The 20,986-nt window shown below is 38.2% G+C and overlaps 1 protein-coding gene across 2 annotated transcripts in view; it reads right to left on the minus strand.

The window, feature by feature from the left end:
• The window catches only part of LOC123973698 (obg-like ATPase 1), a 39,378-nt gene extending 18,855 nt beyond the window's left edge, over nt 1-20,523 (minus strand). For both annotated transcript variants that reach the window (XM_046053921.1, XM_046053922.1), the window contains exons 1-5: nt 20,434-20,523; nt 20,235-20,326; nt 14,146-14,289; nt 12,565-12,692; nt 1,899-2,074 (exon numbers count right to left, since the gene is read on the minus strand). In XM_046053921.1, the coding sequence (XP_045909877.1) occupies nt 1,899-2,074; nt 12,565-12,692; nt 14,146-14,289; nt 20,235-20,326; nt 20,434-20,448 (555 nt within the window). In that variant the 5' untranslated portion in view covers nt 20,449-20,523. The remainder of the gene's footprint in view (nt 1-1,898; nt 2,075-12,564; nt 12,693-14,145; nt 14,290-20,234; nt 20,327-20,433) is intronic.
• Nucleotides 20,524-20,986: the final 463 nt, after the last annotated feature.

The raw sequence follows: 20,986 nt of genomic DNA on the forward strand, positions 1-20,986 counted from the left end.
CTACAGTAATTCTCTTTCAGAGTAATACAGTATAGTGTTTCTATACCTTTTATAGCAGTAGCAGTGTACAGGAAATTGCTTACACTCCCTGCATTTCTCTGAAAGAAAAAAGTCCCTTAATTTAATTGATCTGAAATTTTCATCAGACATATTTTGAGTTTTGCAACATAGAAATTTGTGTAGTTTCATCATCAGAATTTCACATAATTTTAATATAGCTTTTTTCAATCAGCAAATCACTCATTTGTTTACTGTAGTCTCATTGCATTGCAACGTATAAAAATGTGCATAAAGGATTTTGAGGACACAGCTTAATCTAAACTACTGTGTCAAATTAACCAGCTCTATATATGTGTGAACGGTGCGTCATCTTGTATCATATCAGGTTTACTTATATGATGACAACCAAATATATGAATAGTAAAATAAGTTGCCCTCTCATTTCAATGCTACTAAAACAATTCTTTAAATCTACTACAAGCTGGATAAAAGCAGTTCTGGCTCATGAAATTTCAGGCCACATAAAGACCTGTAGAGCAACAATGAAAATTAGATCTTATTTCAAAGGTGTAAATTATTGAGCAACGAGGAAAATTTCAGGAAGTAATCACCATCAGAATAGTTGCACAAAATTTACTTTTTACTTCATAACATCCTTTGGCTCGACAAAAGAAAGTAGAAGCGATTTCTTTTAACCTGTATGTTTTTAGACATTGTCTTGATGCACATGTTCTGCATATAGATGCTGACATAAACATGTGTCTGTGCACAGCTGAGCGCGTCAAACGCCAGGCTTAGCCTGTGAGACAATCACACAATCCCTCCCATCTAAAAGCTTGGTGCAGCCTTTGATAAGCACCATTCTTTGCCATCTAAAGAGGTCTTCTATAGATTTCACTTGCCGACGTGTGCACAACCTTTGACAAGTAATGTATCATTTTTATTCATTGCCTAAAATTGTTAGCAATTATGTGCGTAAGCGGCCACCTGCCTAGCCTGAATGGCTCCTGTCTGTGGGGCTACAGGGGTGTGGGGAAGTGGTGTTGGCTGTAAGGGGGGGCGGGTTTAGTCTGAGGGGAACCAACCAAACACGGGGCCTCTGCAGCAGGTGAAAAAGCCCCTCTCGTTAGCGTAATGAGTGGTCAGAGCCTCTGTGTGTCTGGGCCCTGAAATTGGGCATGCCTTTCCAAGTGAAAGGCCAGGTCCCCTCGCATACTAGCCCATCCTATCTTGCTCCGATCATGGAAGGGCATCATGAGACATTTACAACCAAATCATTGCTAATGTTGGCTGCTCAGCCTCATTACAGTGTGTGTGTGTGTGTGTGTGTCTGTGTGTGTGTGTGTGTGTGTGTGTGTGTATCCACATATGTTGTGATCTGACATGCAGGATGTGGATTATTTTTTTCTGATGTTAAGCTGCATTTTGCCCTGCACCTATCTGCATATAACCAAGAAATCATCTGTCAGAGAATATTCTAAACATTTACAGTATTCATAGCGAGATGTAGGCATATGTGTCACCCACTGTATGGCCTTGTACAATTTCCTGAGCTGCTGTAGGTGTATAAGCATGAGCAAGAGCTGTGCCATGATTTGAGTATTACTTTAGATGAAAAGAGCTGTGTGGAAACACTTTCATTAGCCCATTGCTGTGACCCAGGGTCAGCAGCTGAATAAGTAACTCTCTATTAATGATTTCTACAGCAGAAAACCCCTGACCCCTGATCACTTTCAATCTCAGAAAGGGAAAAAATGGGGCAGGGGGAGGGGTGAGACCTATTGGAGGGAGATTAAAAAAAAACATACTTTTTTTCTCCTTGGCCATGTGTGTGGGAGGGTTATTATTTGTGCCTTGCTGTGAGGGGGAGCAAAGGGCCTGCTGGGACATTGACTCACGTATTCTGGTTTGAGTTTCTTGTCACCGCCTCTAATGGCCGTCTTCTCCAGCTTGTCAATAATAGGGCCGATCATCTCCTCATCTTTCAGCCTTAGCTCCTCGTGGATGATCTCCATATCCCTCACTGGGTCCACTGTCCCCTCAACATGGATAATATCCTCATCCTCAAAAGCACCTGCAGAGATAGGACACAAACACACAGAGAGAGCATCAGTGCAGAATATCTTTTTTCCAGCAACAACAACACATGCTTTACGTGACACATACAGTACAAGCAACAGAATCAGAGCCACAGGATCAATTATATTGACTTTCTGAGATCGAATGTGAAACAGTGATTAGAAGAAAAAAAAATCATTAGCTTTTTTTGCAGAGAATATGGAGAAGAATAAACATCCACATCAAAAAGCACAGTGGGAGTCACAACAAATACAATAAAATACTCAGGAATATGTTAAATTTTACTTTCTTTGTACAAGTGTCAGAACTGTATGAAACCTGCTTTACAGTGTCTAAGTAATTTCCACTAAAATTGACTTGTGCAACAAGTGCAACAACAGTCTTGTCTATCAATCTAGATCAAGGTCAGAGTGTCTGGTGATGCATTTTTATGCTTCTTAAATTAGCCATTTATTTATAAAAATATGAGAAATAAACAAAACGGAGTATGATTTAAGAGAAAAACCTATATATAGCAGCTACCTATGAAAACATTCATAGATGATAGATGACAGTCTTTCCCTAATCATTTGCGTCTTAGCTGTGGCTGTGCTGGTGATTAGGTAATGAGGCTCTGAAGCAGGCCGTTTAGCCAGCAGCGGCTCTAAGGACTCCTTCTGATTCTCCAGCAGAGCTCGGGGGAGGTGGGGGCCTAGGCGTCCATCTGTCACATGAGAGTGACAGTTTTTGACATTACTACTGTTCTTTAAATTACAGCATACACAACTGGTGTACAGTTTGTTTTATAATATCAGGACTATTGCAAATAAAAAGGGGATGAGGACACCTTAGTGCTGAAGTGAGTATTCTGATCCTAGTAGTAATACTGCAACATAAAAATATCTATTACATATAAGATTTCTACATTGAAATTTCATGTAATAAAAAGTAGCACATACATATTTATTAGCTAAATGTATTTTAAGAATCAAATATTCATAATTCAGAAAAATGTCTTCTGTGCCTGTAATACTATTATTACTATTATTATTATATTATTGGATAATTATTACTGTAAGTAAGAAGGATTTTAGCTGTGTTGTAGTTCTACCACTGGAGCGCCTACATGCTAGATTAATTTGATTTGGAATATGGCAACATAAAAAACAACATAAATCAACTGTGACATAATGGGAATACCATCTCATTCAACGAGGAAGAGGTTGTCAGGTGAACGATGACTTGGCTTAAAGTATTGCTGTGATGAGGGACACTATGTTTGGAATGTGCATGGTGGAGTCACTTGACATTAACTATCCATATTCATGTGTTGACACATGAACTGTGAAGGAGTGTTGACAGGTGAGGCCCTGCGAGATAATAACGTCACATCGTCTCTCAACAAGTTCCAATGGTGATAAATGCAGAAAATATTGATGATTCATATCTATGTGTAGTTGTCATGATGGGCAACACCGTAGGCCTACCTGAGATTCAGTCAAATCTTTGAGTTATTGGATCACTGGAAAGACTACTGAAGAGAAGTTTTCATAAAGTCTGAACAGTAAAGTTCTGCTGTTTCACTTTCCCCTAATCAGAAAAATGTCTTGGTTGTCGACAGAAGAAGCTATATCTTTTATTAACAAGAAACAGCACCGCTGAGACCATCTCTGAGTGATTTTTAACTGTGTGGCTCAGGGGACGGCAATGTCAGTCTGCTATCTGTCTATCCACCAATTTGATCCAGACTGAAATATTTCAGCTATTGGATGGATTGTACAGATATTCATGGTCCCCAGAGGATGAATTATAAAAACTCTGGTGATCCCCTGACTTTTCCTCTAGTGCCATCATGAGGTTGACAGTTGTGGTTTGGAGTGAAATATCAGACATTATGCCAAATAATTTTATGGACATTCATGTTCCCCATTGGATGAACAGTAATAACTAGTATGGTAACATGCTAAACTAACGCCTTTAGCTTTAGCCCTAAGTACAGCCTCAAAGAGTTGCACGCGTAGCTGTAGACACTTGTTCATTAATAAGAAGCCTCTGAAATCAGCTCTGAATGTCTGTAAATATAAAGGACACTAAACTGTAAACTGAACCAATATGAAACGCCCCAATGATCTTCCACACACACTTGTTCTTCTACTGCATTAAGGAGGGGTAAGTACCTGATTTTCTATGATACTAAACTATAGAGCTTACACAATGTAGCACCACTCATTAGTCACATCTAAACATCAAAGCTCAACAACAAATTGACAGACACCCAAAAATCCTACACCACTGGCCTTATTACTCATGCAAGTCAACAGAAGCTGCAGACTTTTGTGCAAGCTGTCATCCTGTGCGTTGTCCTCATGGTGAAATGAACTTATCCAATTACTCTTTGCCTAATCAGGCTGTTTTGGTTCCTCTCCTCTTGCAGAGGTACTCCACAGTATAAACAGTTCACTTACGCCACACAGAAAGGGGCTAATCAGTGGAATTATTGTTTTGCTGCTCCAATTTACCAGCACCCTGTTCAGCACTGATTGGAATGAAAATTTCCTATTGTCTCTGCATGAACTCAGAAAATATAATGCAATGTAATCATTTTGTTAGCTGCAAGAATATACATACATTATAAACACTTGTGATGTACAGTTTTGATACACTGTGTTTCAAATGGAAAAATGCATATGAGTCTGGTGCTCAATTTAATACATATTAATTAGGATTAAAGATGATTAAAACAGGTTTAAATGGTTATTTAACCACTCATGGTTGGTATAAATTGTTAATGAAAGCATAATAAATGACTATATGTCTGACCATTTATTAAAAATGTTTATAATACCTAACGCAAATGCAATCATTTCATGACATATTTCTTACTTTCTTAAATAAGTAATTTTGTTGCTAACTATTGTTGTACATCTTCCATAAAAAAGCGGATAAATCAAAATTTCAGAGGCTTTTAAAGAGCAGGAGCAGCTGATCACTCACTATTTAGTCATCAGCTGACACTCTCCTCTGACTACCACATATTCCAAAGTAATTTGCTTTAATTAATTTCGCCTAATTTAACATTCACATCTACTTTACTGCCGTCCCATTCAAGGCTTAGAGCTGGAGAACAAATGCCCGAGGTGAAAGAGAGGAGAGAAATCTGAGGGGGCAATCTCCACAATTAGTCCTTTAACAACTGGGTGTGGGTAGCTCTGTGAAGACAGCTCTTATGAGGCTGTGGCGCCGCACAAAGCCACATGCAAGACAGTAAAACACACAAAAAATTGAGAAAGAGGTTGAAAAGGCCCAGTTTCAGGAGTCAGGTCTGTCTCACAATTACAATTTTACTGCTTCATTTCAAATAGTGTATGTTTTGAAGACACTATTAACAGGTGCTCCTTTATTAACAGAACAAAAGGATTAGTCTCTAGAGGGTGAGTGGTGTTCAATGGCCTGATTGAGGATCAGGCTAAGCTCTGCAAAATTATGGACTTACAGCAGAGACTGTAAGGGTAGTGTAGCCTGAGAAGATATAACTCCATGAACTGACATTTACAAATGAAAACATTTTAAAAGAAAAAAACAGAAAACAAATACATTTTAGTAACTTCTTATGTTTTTTACATTCACCTCACCATTCAAAATTTCACTGTAACACATTTAAGAACTTAGTCTTCAGCATAAACAAAGAAATGTTTTTTTTCAATTAGCAATCTATCTTCAGTTTGTACAAGTATAACACCTAAAAACACCAAGTGAGCTTGAGCTGGCTTATGTCATTTCTTCCCTGTCAGGTACACAGACAAGGCAGTCATCTGAGTCAAGTCAAGATCAATACTGATTGAGCTACTTCCTCTGATGTTGCTACCTGGGAGGATATGTGGTCATCATAATTCAGTTAAATTACAGTATTCATTGACTTTTCACTTCCTGTGCATGTTTTGACATGCAAGATGGGTAACAGCACATCTAAAGAACTTGCATTCCTCACGCTGCTTTTAAAATGTTCATGCAAACTCAGTGCCGCAATTCTCCTGGTATTCAAAGCAGTAAAAGCTATTTTATGAGTCTGTCAGGAAAAGCACATTATGGATGTCTTCCCGGTATAAAAACACTGGCAATGCACACAAGGGTATTTATGTTCATTCAGGAAATATCTTCTCGACATTAGGATACATGAAATTGACAGCAATTTGTAGTATGCTGCTTCTGTAACGGAGTTTGTGCCATATTCAGCCTTGTTTCTTTGCATGTGTCAATTATGGCAAATACATTGGCTGCTAAAAAGCAGTTTGACACCAGAAAGTGGTGGATTTGAGCCCTTCAGAGACACACTCATGTTTTCTACATGATCCTATCTTTCAAAATAGATCACAGTGAAATCACAGTGCTCAATAGTATGAATATCAGTACCTCACAAGGTGCCTCCAATTCCTATGTAATCTACTGTCAACCGCCGTGTCTCATACCAAACCCAGCATTACAGGTGCATCTTTCCACCATGTTTGATATCAATGACTGAAAAAAATACATGTAGGGGAAAGGTGTTCAGACAAGCCTTTTCTGTGTGCAGTTGAAAAGTGAATGGGGAACTGGGAAGGTTCCAGTTTTCATGAACTCTGACAGAAAACAACAGCGTTAATTCCCTTATCATTAGCTTAACCTTTGTCATTCCATTTATTTTGTTAAACCACGGAGCATGAGAGTGCCTTGATTGAAAGGAACCAACGTATGCACACCACTGTTGTCCCACATCATTCAGAGAACAAACCTTTTTAGATCCTTAACTACTATAGTGCTGCTGATTGCACAGGCACCAGCAATTTCCTAACCAACCGCCACCTGAACAATGATGTGTTCAGCTTTCAGGCCCTCCAGCCTTTCAAAGGTGAATCATTTCACAGTTTGGAGCGAGATCTCCATAGCAACTCCTCTTTGAAGGGTTTAGAATCACCATCCAATAATTCTATGATCATCGGGCCTTGCCATTCCCAGTGGTTCTTTTCACAGCGGACAGGCAAGGGGGGCATGAGGAGGAAGCAGGAAGATTCTACAGTCTATTTCAGGCAATTCATCTTGCAGCCCCATTAGAATTCAAAATATTACGACCTTCAATCATGAGCATGTTATCTGGAGCTGTGGCGATCTCCAGTCAAGATGGATAGACATTTTGCTCTAATCATCCACGATGAGTGGAGGCTGACAAAAACTCTTCATTCTCACTGAAGCAAAATGCTCATTTAAATGCTGTGACAGCACCTCAACATGGCCCGAAAACCCACAAAAGGAGGACAATCCCCGCAGATAAATGATCTAGATTTAGAATTGCAGTATTGGTTAAAACAACAGCTAACATAAACAAAGAACCACATACGGCACAGGGCATCTCATTTTCCTGACTGATTTGTACTGCAACATCACTGTTACACAAAAGTCAGGCGGGTGCTAGGACACAGCTGAGACTGTTGTACAACGCAGTATACTTCTGTCCAAGTATGGTGTGAGAAGTGGGTTGCTTGCTCCTTAAAAATCATTTAACTTTGCTACAACAGAGTGAATAATGGCTGAACATAAAAAAACAGATAAAGAAGCAATATGATAAAACCCGACAATACATGCTACAATATACCAGGTAGGTATAGACAAATTTTAAACTTCCACCACATTCACACAGACCACAAAAGTGAATATTTGTCCAAATTCATCACGGAATAGGAGATAACTGATCTCTGAAATGAATAAGTAATCATAAGTATTACTTGGACAAAAATTATAGTTATTGGAAACAATGTTTCATACAGGCTTTGGAAGGCTTTGAGAGCCCATTGTTTTGTATTAATGTACAATTATATAGCCTACTATATAGAACATACTGATATGATGAATTAATATTAGAAAAATGTGGTCCAACTATAATGTAAGCCTTATGTATGTAGGCTAAACGATGTATGTAATGTTAATGCTAAGTTAATGACAACAGCATATTAAACTACCATCACGGGAAAGTATTGTTTATTTCTATACGCTACTTGATCCTGAGCTAAGCTACGCTCATCTCACTATTCAGCATGCCTTTAAGGATAAATCTTTATTGTTATTATTCGATATTTTTCTTATTTCAACAAATCCCATGAAGAGACTAAAAACAACACTGAATCAATCCCCCTCATATTTTCACATGTATTGCCTTGGTACCAAAAGCCAGATATACAATAGCAATGTTGTCCAAAGACTACTAATAACACATCAATGAGCCATACTGTTGCACTGAGTGACATGTTCCTTTATAACAATGAACATGGTTCCGTTGTTTATTGTGAGTCAATCCCATGTACATGTCCTGGTGTTGAAAAAAAAAGCCCCCAACAAATGCACTATTTACCTCTTTTTGAATAACGTGTGCTAGGAACCACAGTACCCAGCTGTTTAAGGAAAACATTTACAACTTTTTCAAATGAAACTATATCTTTGAGCATCATTTTTAAAGATTTACATCTTCAGTTGGTAGGGAGTCTGAACGAATTCATTAGCAAAAGTATGACATTGACTAAAGTACTGTTGGTATATTCTTTTCATGGGTTTTGTTGACAATACAAAAAGATAAACATCAGGTGGACCTACAGTAGGACAGAAATGAATGACAGAAATGAAGGAGATGTCACCATTAGGCATCTGACTAAGCTCCATATTTACACTTGCATTAACTGTAGCATACTTTTGTAGGCCTTTCGAGGATATCTCTCTTTTAAACAATTTATCTGTAAAAATAAAATATAAAAGTTACTAGCATATGTTCAAATGAATTCAATGACTGCAACGACTGATTCAGCAACTGAATTGCTGAGAAATGGATTAATTGCGTTCTCTGTTTAGTTGGGTGTGTTGGATGTGTGTCAAGTTAGAGAATTTGTGAGTTGGTGAGTGATAAGGCAGAATTCTTGGAGAGCAGCCATCACTGGCGACAGTGGGGAGACAGGTTGGCCATAAATCATCTCTGTCTGAATAGTCAGTCCAGTTTGCACTTAATGTCTGTAGTTTAACAATTGGTTTGATTTGTTCACTAGAAGTGATTAGTGTGGGCTGATGTCTGAATGATGCAATACCCACACAGAAATACAATGTCCTACCTTAATCACTCACTTTTTCTCATCAGATTCTGATATTCATCAGGCAATGATGATTCATGTGGAAGTGGTAGAGGATATTGGCATTTTTTAAATAGAGAAAATGTTTAGAAGTAAACGCATAGGACCATCTTCTGGAGAGGTGCAATTGTTATCAATTTGTTGTTGCCTGACACTTTGATTTGATCAAATTAGCCCCACCACCAAAAACTGAAATAGACAATAGTCAGAACCTAGCACAAAGGAACACACTGCAACTAAATATGAGTTGTTAACATTTTCAAACAACAACATTTTTTTCCCAGTTCATTGACTAACTGTTCACTGTTCAATAAAACATCGGAACACATTAGAATTTCCTAGAGCCCAAGGTAATGTCTTCTCAAACTCGAAGAAAAATAGTTTACTACAATGTAAGAATAGGAAAGATGACAAAAATGTCTATAGCGAGGGGAGAGGGAAGAGCCTTAACTTAACCAGGAGTTCAGGTGCTGACAGCGTGAATATCACAATGAGAGAAGACTCTATGCCAAAAATAACAGCTACTTTCCAGTCGGTTACCCACAACCGCCAGTCCCTACAGATTAAATGTGCTATATCATAGTATCTTAAGGCTAGATTCTTAGAGAGTGTCGCGCAACCATAAATAAAGTCTTCATTAGAAGTGAACCAAAGCATTCCTGCAGTGATAGGGAGGGGGGCACTGTGTGAGCATTCAAACATCTAATTGCTGGAAACCAAACATCTGGGAATAAGGCCAGGTGAGCTGGCAGAGTTGCTTGCGGGAAACAGAAGAGCAGATGAAGTAGAACATGTCTGTGTCGTGTCTCAGACAGAGAGGATCCAGCCGTTGTTCCAGTCACCGCAGAAGCACTGGGAACACTTAGCCCTTCAAACCATTTTGTTATGAGACCGGGGGAACACCAGTCATTTAGGAGAATCAGCTTTCAGGATGTCATCAAGCACCTTAATAGTTTTTGGAAGGTATTGTTGAAAGTTAATCCACTGTTTACACAGGCTTTTCAAAGTATCAGAGGTTGAAAAAATATTCATAACGTGCACACTACTGGGGGAACTTTGAGACATCTAGGGGAAGATCCAGTTAGACTTCTCCCTGGAAATAGTAAAAACAAAAATTCTAAAAATGTTAGTGTAAAAGACTGACTGGTAACCTCTTCATCATCTATCGTGCCTTTGAAGTGTTCACTATTTCTTAAATTTCACAACTCTAAAAAAAGGACTGTAAAGGACCCAATATCAATTGCCTGTCCTCAGTTTGCACTAACAATCACAATTCATCTTCTGCATCTCTCTGTAGTATCTTTATAAACCCTTCTACTAATTCCCAGACACAAAAAACATACCACTCCAGACACGAAAAAGTGTGATCCCCCACAACCATATAATCAAGCTATATAAAAGTAGTGGCTTCAACATTGCAGTCTGCCTGACACCAGATAGATATAATTGCAAAACAAAACCAGCTATGTTTAATGGTTAACTTGTGAAACACACCACATTGTTTCCAAGGACTTCGCAAGGGCGGAAACAATGGCATGCCAAAGCAAATAGATGTAAACATGCACACAGAAGAAGCTTTCGATCTTCCTATTTTCGATTGTTGAGGATGTTTGTCTTCTTTGTGAGAGTAGAAACAAAAGGGTTGGCTTTAGGTGAGGATCTGGCACATCCATTTGGCCCATATCAAAGGAACAGTGGGTGTTTTTAACCATGTACATACATAATGCTGTATAAAAAAAACACATATAACCCACATGAGTAACAGTAATGTATACATCAGTATGTCAACTAGGATTTCAAAAAGTGAGTCAATCACAAGAAAATGAAAAGATTAATTCTGATAACACGAAAGTAAACTTTTAAAGAATAAGATTGACAGAATGTTAGATCTGTCTTTCCATCAACACATCGCATGAAAAGATGCAAACCAACAATTAATTGATCTTACTAACAGGTATTGACTGTATGGCCAAAGCATGATATAGCTTATTCCTTTGTGCTATAGAGCTCTGACTATGAAAAACACATCAATCAGCTGGTTGACACAATCCCTTATTACCATGAACAGAGGCACTGTAATTTATTTTCAGTCAATCCCACACACAAAGTCCTGCTGCTGTAAATACTTATTGTACTGTATTAATCCACAACTGAAAATAGTAGATAACAGATACACTATTTTCTCCTGTTTTAGTAAAGTTTGTTAAAAACTACAGTGCCCAGCTGTTTTAGTAAATTACCGTAACCCCCCCCCAACTGAGAGCCACAGACGTGCTACCTGAAAGTATTGAAAGACTTTGTTGTTTTAGGTCTTTTCAAGGGATTTGTTGACTCAGAAAAATATAGACATATATTTATCTCACCTTACATGTCTTGTCCACTGTGTAAATCATTAGTCTTACAGTGGGTGGTCTTCTAATTCCACTTCTCACAAACTACGAAGAGTCAATGGCTATTTGAAAACTGTGTTGGAAAGGAAGTAATACACTTGTCAGTGATACACAGAGACATCTTCACAACAATATAGGAAAATGGCCTTGATCTTAACCCTTTCTACCGACCCTCTAATCAGAGCTCCTTCCACTCAGTGCGAAAGTCAATAACAGCATACAATCAGTAAACAATTCAGCTATTTTTAAAAGGAGCTCTGCGTTCATTTCACTTGCTGTAATTTGAATTATTCTAGCGTGTAACACTTAAATTGTGTAAGACAAAGACCATGTCAGAGACACAGAAGAGACTTGAGACAGAGGGACCCTGGATAATGATTTGAAGCCTGCCTCGCTGAGGGACTTCTGAGATAATCACATCTGTACATTCACAAAGTAAGAGAAGGCAGTATTTCAAATCATTCCAAAACATTATTTATATTATGATTACCATTATTGTAGGTAAAAAAAACAAAAAGAAAAGGAAACCTTCATTCTCATAATATGTTTATTAATAACTTACTTACCTCCACTGCAACCAAACTTAATCAAAAGTGGCATAAGGAATCATATTACAATATCATGTGGTGCTCCTTCTGAACTGTCTTGTAATGTTTCCAAACCTCCAAATATGCTACTGATTGTGTGAAGCCTAAATCAGGCACAGACCCTTTCACTTCCCACTTCTGTGATTCTCATTCAGGGAGCCTCCCAGTAGGAATGTGAGGTTTTGGTCTGACTTCATTAATCCTGACTGTGTATCTTGGCACCCACCACACAAGATGCCCTTGCTTTCAAAAAGCTTGTACTGGAGCTTTTTAGTATGACCAAATGCAACTACTTTAGCTACAGTATAAAATATAATTCAGAACTGCACATGTGCTGTAAGTTTAATGTAATTTGTTGATGATATGACGTCTCAATCTGTGACTCACGTGTCATGTGGAAGATGCCGTCACAGGCGCTGATATGGGACAGGAAGGCATTTCCCAGGCCTTGGCCATCATGAGCACCTTTCACCAGGCCCGCAATGTCAACAACATTAAGGAACGCTGGGACTTTGCTGCAACCCAGGATGTAAAAGGAAAAAAGGTCAGCCATTTACGACTTTAAACATCATCAATATTAGTTTAACAACAACATGTACAGCTCGCAATCCAATACACAGTTTCTGTAAAAAAAAGTTTTTATTTTATTTAATTCTGTGCCAAATAGGTGCCGATTAAACTCTTTTATTCAAGTCTGTAGTTTGAGATGTGTACTGGATTACATTACATTGTAAGGTGTTTTGAACAGATTCCTCCTTCATACTTGTAAGGTGGTGGGCAAAATACCAGCTATTCTTTTCAATATAATGAATGTTTTAAATAAAACTGCCTCAAATTATAACCTCGAAACGTGCCATAGTCAACCCAAAATTAACTAATGAAGCACAAAGTGGACATGTAAGGTTAGTGTTATTCCCATGAAACAGCCAAAACCAATATTGTGTTAGTCCATCTCTCAATTCCTCCTGACTTCCCTGCATATTTGTGGCACTCAGTTTCAAGCCCCTAAGTTACAACTGAAGATGTAAATATTTAAAAACAGTTTCATAAAAAGAATATATAATTCACCACGTCCGATGGGCTCTGTAGTTTATAGCAAATGTTACTCAAACAGGAATAAGTAGTGCAATTGTTGGGGACTATTTTCAGCCATGCATTTATGCACATTTGGTGCTCTAGAATTTAGTGCAGCAGGATGGTGTATATGTGTCCATGTTTATGGTAATTAAGGAACATCTGTCTAACAGTGTAGCTCATTTATGTGTTAATAAAACTGTTTGGACAACAATAAAAGAGGTCTGTGGAATAGAGGAATAAGATATAGATCACAGGCAATACTTAGCCATTAGCTGATTCAGTTCAGTTCTGATTCTGCAATTGCAATTATCTAGAATATTGCCTTTGGAGGGTAGTAGGTAGGGTGGATGGGTAGGTAAATTGCATTAGATTTTAATGGTTGGTTTAATGGTTACCACTGTAGTTATTTAGTAATAGCAGTGGAATCAGTTTGCAAGTGTTTAAGTTACAGTTTAGAGCACATACAACATAAGCAGGATAGAACTGAGTACAAGCTTGCAGTGAGATTCATACTGCTCTTTGAAAAGCAGGAGCTTAGTTCTTGTGACAAAAATTCATACACTTAAATGTTCTGTGCTATTCGACATACAAATTCTAGTCAGTCAAAAAGGGATATCTCGCTAGTGAGTTGTCACTATAGCACAGCAAATCTGAATTCACCCTGCTTTAACAGCCTCTATAAATGTGTATGATAACCAGTTGTTGGAGGTTCAGATGCTTCAGCTTTTTCCTTAACAGAAAACCTTAGAGAAGAGCAGCAATCATACATCATACAGAACTGGCAGCTATGTCAACAACATTGTTATATATTTTCTCATACCTATAGTAAGAAGACCGTCAGAGACTACAGAGCTGAAGTGTGAATAATAGGTGAACGATGAGACCCCATACCTGGCAGGTTTGTGGAATTGGCAGAGGAAATCATAGCGTTCATCTGGAATGGGTACTCTGCTTTCATTTGGGTCAATGGTGCAGAAGGGGAAATTTTCAGCTGCAGCCTGACTCTTTGTCAGCACATTGAAAAAGGTTGACTTCCTGAAAATAAAAACAGCAGTGAGGCCAATCCATCTAAAAGTGCTGGTGTGTGGAGCCTGATGGTTCCATAGTATGATCCTGAAACACTTCAGTAAATCATGCAAGATTGGCTTTTTTTATTTTCTGCACAACAAGGAAATGGATTGAATATTTGAACCCTTGAATCAAAAATACTATGCCCAATTACAAGGTCAGATAATCCCATAATAGATCAATTGTACATGGAATCGAGGGGCAAATTACATTTCTGATAGATCTCAGCTGTTGAACAGGATCAGCACAACGCTGCCCCATGTTGTGATCAGTGAGAGATTTATTTTCTATGGCACAAGCAGCTCAAGTGTACTTCAAAAATCTACAGACAATGGCAAATGTCTAAGAGTAATAATGGCGTGGCAGTTAACAATAATCCATGACTTTCCATCTTTATCCCCTCACTCTGTGCTTCACATTGAAATGATTGTTTGCTAAGTCTTATATGCATGGAATTGCTCAAGACTGCTAGAGAGCATGCATTAATTCCTTATATAAAACTAGATTGTTTCTCTAACACACTTAAAGGCTTTTCTTGGGTCACCTTGGTGGAAATAGGAAATATAAATCCACAGTAAAACTGCAACCATCATCTGGTGTAAAAATGTCTTAATATTATAAATAATTGCAAATAACTTAATACTACATGCAAATTAGAGTGTAATATGCTGGTCAGTAATGGAAATCGTGACTTTAGTGTGTTTTCGACCACTGGGTGGGTAGTGGAAACTCCTTCTAGGTAAGACGTATTGGTGACTGGGCCCAATATAAACCTAAAACCTTGGCCTGGGTTTACAATGACGACTAGGAATGTCACAAACAAAACTATGTATTGTACACATTACAGATCTATAGACCTCATTAGATCATGTGACCAAAGTTCCATAATTAGGTCATGTGATGACAAATGAGTAAACTCCAGCTGCCGATGAAGACTGAGAAGACGGTGAAAATCTCCACAAAAAAGCTAGTAAGTGGATCTTGAGTTAAGATTTGTCAATTTGCATCTAACTTAACTAACAAAAAATCCAGGTGATAGAAGTCTACTCAAAAGCTTTGATTTCATCTCCAACTATAGTTATTGCAAGGTTTAGTGTCACAAATTATATTTGACTCAGATTCAAAATACTTTGATCTTTTGACTCTATTAACATTATATTCATACTTTGGGGGCTAAAGGGGTTTTTAACATCACACTAATGCTTTCGTACTAGTAGTAAAATATTATTTGATAATACTTGTGTTATAAGGCATATCGGTAAATAAAAATGCATTGTGTGTTTCTGAAAACAAGTGAAGCATCTCTTTTGTTAGTGTACACTTTTCCGTCATAGCCTGCTATGTCTTTTTAGCTTGATTAATTAATCCAAGTCAATTGCTCCAATTAACTGTTTGACCCAAATGTCCTGGAAAAAGCTCCAAAACAAACAATGACTTTCTAACATTTGTAATTCCAGGGCTGGTGGAATATTAAGTGGAGAAATTGATCAATAATGAATAGTTTTGGCCTGAAATCAAAATCTGTAAGGTTAATAGGGTAAGGTTAATAACAGAGTTTTTTCCTTTTGCAAATTAAGCTAAATACAAAAATAAGATGGAAGATGATAAAGATGAGGAAGAAGACAACTGTACAGTCAATGCACACCCTATTTAAATTTGTAATTTTGCAACTCATTTCCTAATCACACATACAAATTTTCCTACAAGGGGTCAGAGTGCAGGGTCGGCTCCCTACAATAAATTTGCAAGACCATGACAAAACATGTTAGCAGCACATTTGCCATATAAAAGGGGACCATGTTTCTAATAAATTGTTTCTAATGAATTACATTACCTTTGTTATAGCTGATATTTGTATCGGCAACAGTTAATTTCAGAAGATTCTAGATTCTTTGTTTTTGTGGCTGAATGGTTCGTTAATCTCAATCATTTGGTTATCCTCATTCAAGCTGCCTGATTCAGTTTCATAATGACACTTTTAGATTGTTCTTCACCTTCAATCCAGGCTAAATACATGAAAAGTAAAAATGTAGGGTAGCTAATGAGCTACTGTAAAAAAAATGAAAAAGAGTATTGTATGTCTGTTACTACACACACACACACACACACACACACACACACATTTAGAACATATATATTGTCCCCTATATATATAAATTTGGAAAAATGTTAATTTATTAAGCATATTAAGTTGGGCTTTTGAGACCATTTAGTTAATAGAGATTCACAGGATACATGAAGTAATTATCTAGAGATTAATTGTTCACATTGGCTTCTTAATTTACGTCTGCTAGAGACATGACAAGCACAAGTGCATAACGAGCTTCTGATGCACTATTCAAAAGGCAGGAACCCATTAAATTCAGTCTAGGTGACCTGGAGGAGAGTTTTCAGACTGACATGGGGCAGTTATTCCATCTACTTTACAGTATGTCCCAGTAAGGGGTTAAATGGACAAGACTAAACTTTTTCATGCCTTTGGGCAGAGAGAAAGGCAGTAAGTAGAACACGTGCTGGTCTAAGTGTAGAAATAGCTGCAAGCTTGGCTGAATCACACTCTGAAGTTTCCCATGTGTGTGAAGAATGGTCAGTTACGCCCAACTAACAGCAGGCTGGCATCTGAACATGGTTCATTCACGAAGAAACCATAGGAGGGTTGACAAGTTGTACTTTGACACAAATGTGGTATGGCAGGCCACAACCTCAATGAGTTCTACTTCTTATACCAGGAAGAAATTGTGGTTTTGGTGGGGTAAGAAATGAAAACACTGGACACAGAAAGCTGGATGTTCAAAAATCTTGCAAAACAGCTAAGATGCACTACATGTGAGGAAGCACAAAATATGAAAATACCCTCAGCCTGGACAGTATCTGGATAATGTCTCGACATCACAGGCCTCTGACCCTTCAAAATCTGCAGTGTTTGGATCTTATAAAACTTTCTAGGCTACTTGAATGCAATAGTTCTGTTTAAAATGACTAAATTAATGTTTTAAGTAGTTACAGAAAGATGAGAACCTGTCAGCTGAATAGATGATTAGCTATCACTGTGGCCCTTCCTGTAGCTCAAAGGGGGCTGCAGGAGAGTCATGTAGGGTCTGCCCTGTGATTATGCTCTGTCACTGATGTTGAAGGCCTTGGTACATACTGACAAGGTGGATTTGTCTGACCAGGTTTGACATGCAGACAGAGAGTCAGCCTCCTAACACACACTGCGGCCGTGCAGTACAGATATTCAAGTTGTCCACCCTACTGGAAAAAAATCTCTCCCAGACTGAGAAACTCTTTGACTCTCGATTTGTCACAAAACAGGTTCATATTACAGAGAAACATCCAAAGTGATTCACAATCATGATTCAAACAATCACGTGTCCTATCACTAAATGCTCTTCATACATAATTCATTGTTTTTGAATACATCACTTTATGAACCAACAAGACGTTGACGCCTCAAACGGATTTTTACACACTCCCCATTTTCTCCATCTATGCCTTAAAGAGATAATAAATACTTTTAGTTAAAATCAGCAAATATTTCCTCACAGTTGCTAGCTCTCCGTTTTGTGTGTGCTCTGAAAAAGAATTCCTACACAGCCTTGGCTCTGTAATTCGAAAACAAACAAAGTGGTGTGGACCTTGCCACACAACATTGTTCCAGGAAATCAGCAACAGTTGGTGTTAGCGCTCATGCACAGGAGCGATGGAGGGAGGGGGGCAGTTCGAACATGCTAACCTCAGGCACTGTGTAGAAGGAGAGATGGCCGAGAAACAGCCAAAGAGGAGAAGGTCTGAAGAGTATAAAAGAAAGTTATATGACCAGGCAAGCGTGAAGGAGAAATTGCAGGGATTTAAAATTTGGGGGGTGGAGCTTCTGAGGCAGCACTGAAGGGATGGGTGTATTTGTTTGGCAGTACAGTTCAAATCAATCCTTTTGCAGAATCATTTACTCTCCCTTTAAGAAATAGCTTGTCTTTAAGGTACCATACCTTTATTATCAACATTGGACATGCACCCTCCTTTTCCCTTCCTACAAAAACACCATGTGCATATAAGTGTGAAGGGGGACTCATTGTGCTAAAGAGTTTCAGGTTAGCTACAAAAGTTTACTCTATAATTGCAAAACAACAAAGCATATTTTGCACATTAAGACTATTCTTGTAGTTCTAATTTTCAAAAAGAACAAGATGAGATCACTGAAAAAAAGAATACATACAACGGCACAAGAGAGTAATTTTATGATGCAAGACTTTTTTCCAGTACTATTTAGTTCTAAAACTCTGTTTTTTTTAATGTATCTTAAACTTTGATTAATCTGAAAATCTACAAAAGTTGCAAGACCAGTAATCCCCTACATAATTATTTTTATTAAGGTGCCATAGGCAAAGATTGTACCTGTGAGACTGGGAACTGTATCAAGCAACTATGGGCAAATAGCCATGTTGAATTCCTAAACAATGTACTACTTCATGCATACTACTTCACTTTTTTTAAAGATATTTTTTAGGGCTTTTTAGCCTTTATTCGTGAGAGAACAGCTGGAGAGTGACAGTAAATGTGGGAGAGAGAGAGAGAGGGGACGATATGCAGTAAAGGGCTGCGGGTCAGATTCAAACCCGGGCCTGCAGGTCTGCAAGGTCTAAGCCTTGGTACGTGGGATGCATTCAATGCATTGTAGTAAATGTGCTGTCTCAGAGACTGGTTTGCATGGTGGCTCAGTGTTAAGCACTGGAAGTCCTGCGTTCACTTTGTTATGTTACTGTGACTCTGTGTCACAGATTTTCTCTACCACACCTCAAAGACTTGTGGAAATTCAAAAATACCTGAGATAAATGTGATAGTGACTCTGTTTGACTGTCTACAGTATGTGTATTCCATGTTATTGATTGGAGAACTGTCTAGTATGTACCCTGACCTTTGACCAGTGGGTCTTTAAACCGACGGACAACAGGGTTTGTTAATGCTTTTCATTCAACCAACATTCTTCTCTGCATTCATAGTTGTGTGGTCACTTAATTTATGACTGCAGTCATATAGTTTTATTCAAATGTAGATGGGTGGTGACACATACTTATCAATACGATGTCACATAGAATTAAACAAGTTTCTCTAATTAAAAACACACTGCTTTAATAATAAAACCCACATTCATAAATTCAAGAATAGAGAATACATACTTGTAGTATATATTGTAAAATGTTTAAACCTTTAACTATTTTATTAAAACTTTTAATGTAGCCTACTACAATTCTTTGAAGTCACTGGCGTATCCTCAATCATATCACGTATCTGCTATAACACCCTTAAAAAAGTGGATAATATTTGAAGCATTTTGTATAAGTTTGGGAAGCTCACACACCTTCATTTAGACAGAGGGAAAGTTAAGACGCTGGAAAGGAAAGGCATGGGATGAAAAGCTTCTTCTGGGATTTGATCCTTGGCTAGTGGGGGCACACGTGGTTCCAGACACTTAACAGCCTTAGGAACACTCCTCAGGTTGTTAAGGAACACTGAAACATTTTCCGCGGACAGTCATCTAAGGAGCATGATTTTTTTGTATTTCTGTCTAAAATCTTGTAGGCTAAATCATGCTACGCGTCGTTTTGTTTGTTTCAATATAATGTGTGGCATTAACAATGTGTGAAAGCTCCATTTGGAGAAACTCCAGCCAAAATGCAAACAAAGTCTGAAAGTTGTCTGCATATCTAAATTCACAACGTTTCTATAAATTTAATTCCTACTCTTTAGTCATGCATTCTACTGTACTCGGCTTACATCATGCCTCACATACATTTATATTTATGGTATCATGGAAGGCAGACATAGCTGAGATGTGGACCAAGCATGTGCTGGTGCATGCAGTGTGTAAGGTGTGGAGGCAAACCTATCTATGCAAATAAATACCCTTTACTTACCCAACATTGGGGAGGCCAACAATTCCTATTTTCAGTGAGGTGCCAAACCTTCCAATCAGTGGCAGCGGCTTTGGTGCATCATCTCCTTTTCCCTAATAAAGACAATGTGGAGATGCCTGTAGTCAGAACAAGCACTTGCCATTACATAATCAACAGTACATGCTCATTTTTGAATGGAGCTTTTCCTCATAAAGGGCACCTTCTTTGGAGCCATTTCCCACAGTTAGGTTTCTGCTGAATTCCGCAATAGCTCACCAGCTCGGAGAAAAAACACATTCATAGACAGAAAACGTGCTAGGCTAAGTCCTCGAATGTAACCAGTCGACCGCACTTCAACTGGCTCGCTCCCTGCTCTCAAAATAGAACATGCAGCCTCTGGAAATGAAAGTTGACACTGTAAGCTGGCAAGCTGACCTTTACTTCCAAATTTAGCTGTCGATACTATTGATGCAGGTTGATGAGCTGCTACAAGATCAATCTTAAATGGAACTATTAGTAGTTAAGTTTTATCAGAGGCTTGACTGTGTTGCCAACAGCTGCCTGCTTCCTATTAACATTTGAATCATTTGTCTTGATAGTTGCCTGACTCAAGACATCCACAAGTTGCATCTCTATACTGACAGGTCCGAGCAGCTTTGCCATTTCCCCTTCTTTTATAGCATATCGACATCCAACAGCAAAATATCCTTATTGTCAAGCAATTTATTTCACAGAGCACTTTAATGTATTTCAATTGTATTTCCTTGTGTGGT

This window comes from Micropterus dolomieu, linkage group LG07 (genome assembly GCF_021292245.1).
Source record: "Micropterus dolomieu isolate WLL.071019.BEF.003 ecotype Adirondacks linkage group LG07, ASM2129224v1, whole genome shotgun sequence".
Lineage (NCBI taxonomy): Eukaryota > Metazoa > Chordata > Actinopteri > Centrarchiformes > Centrarchidae > Micropterus > Micropterus dolomieu.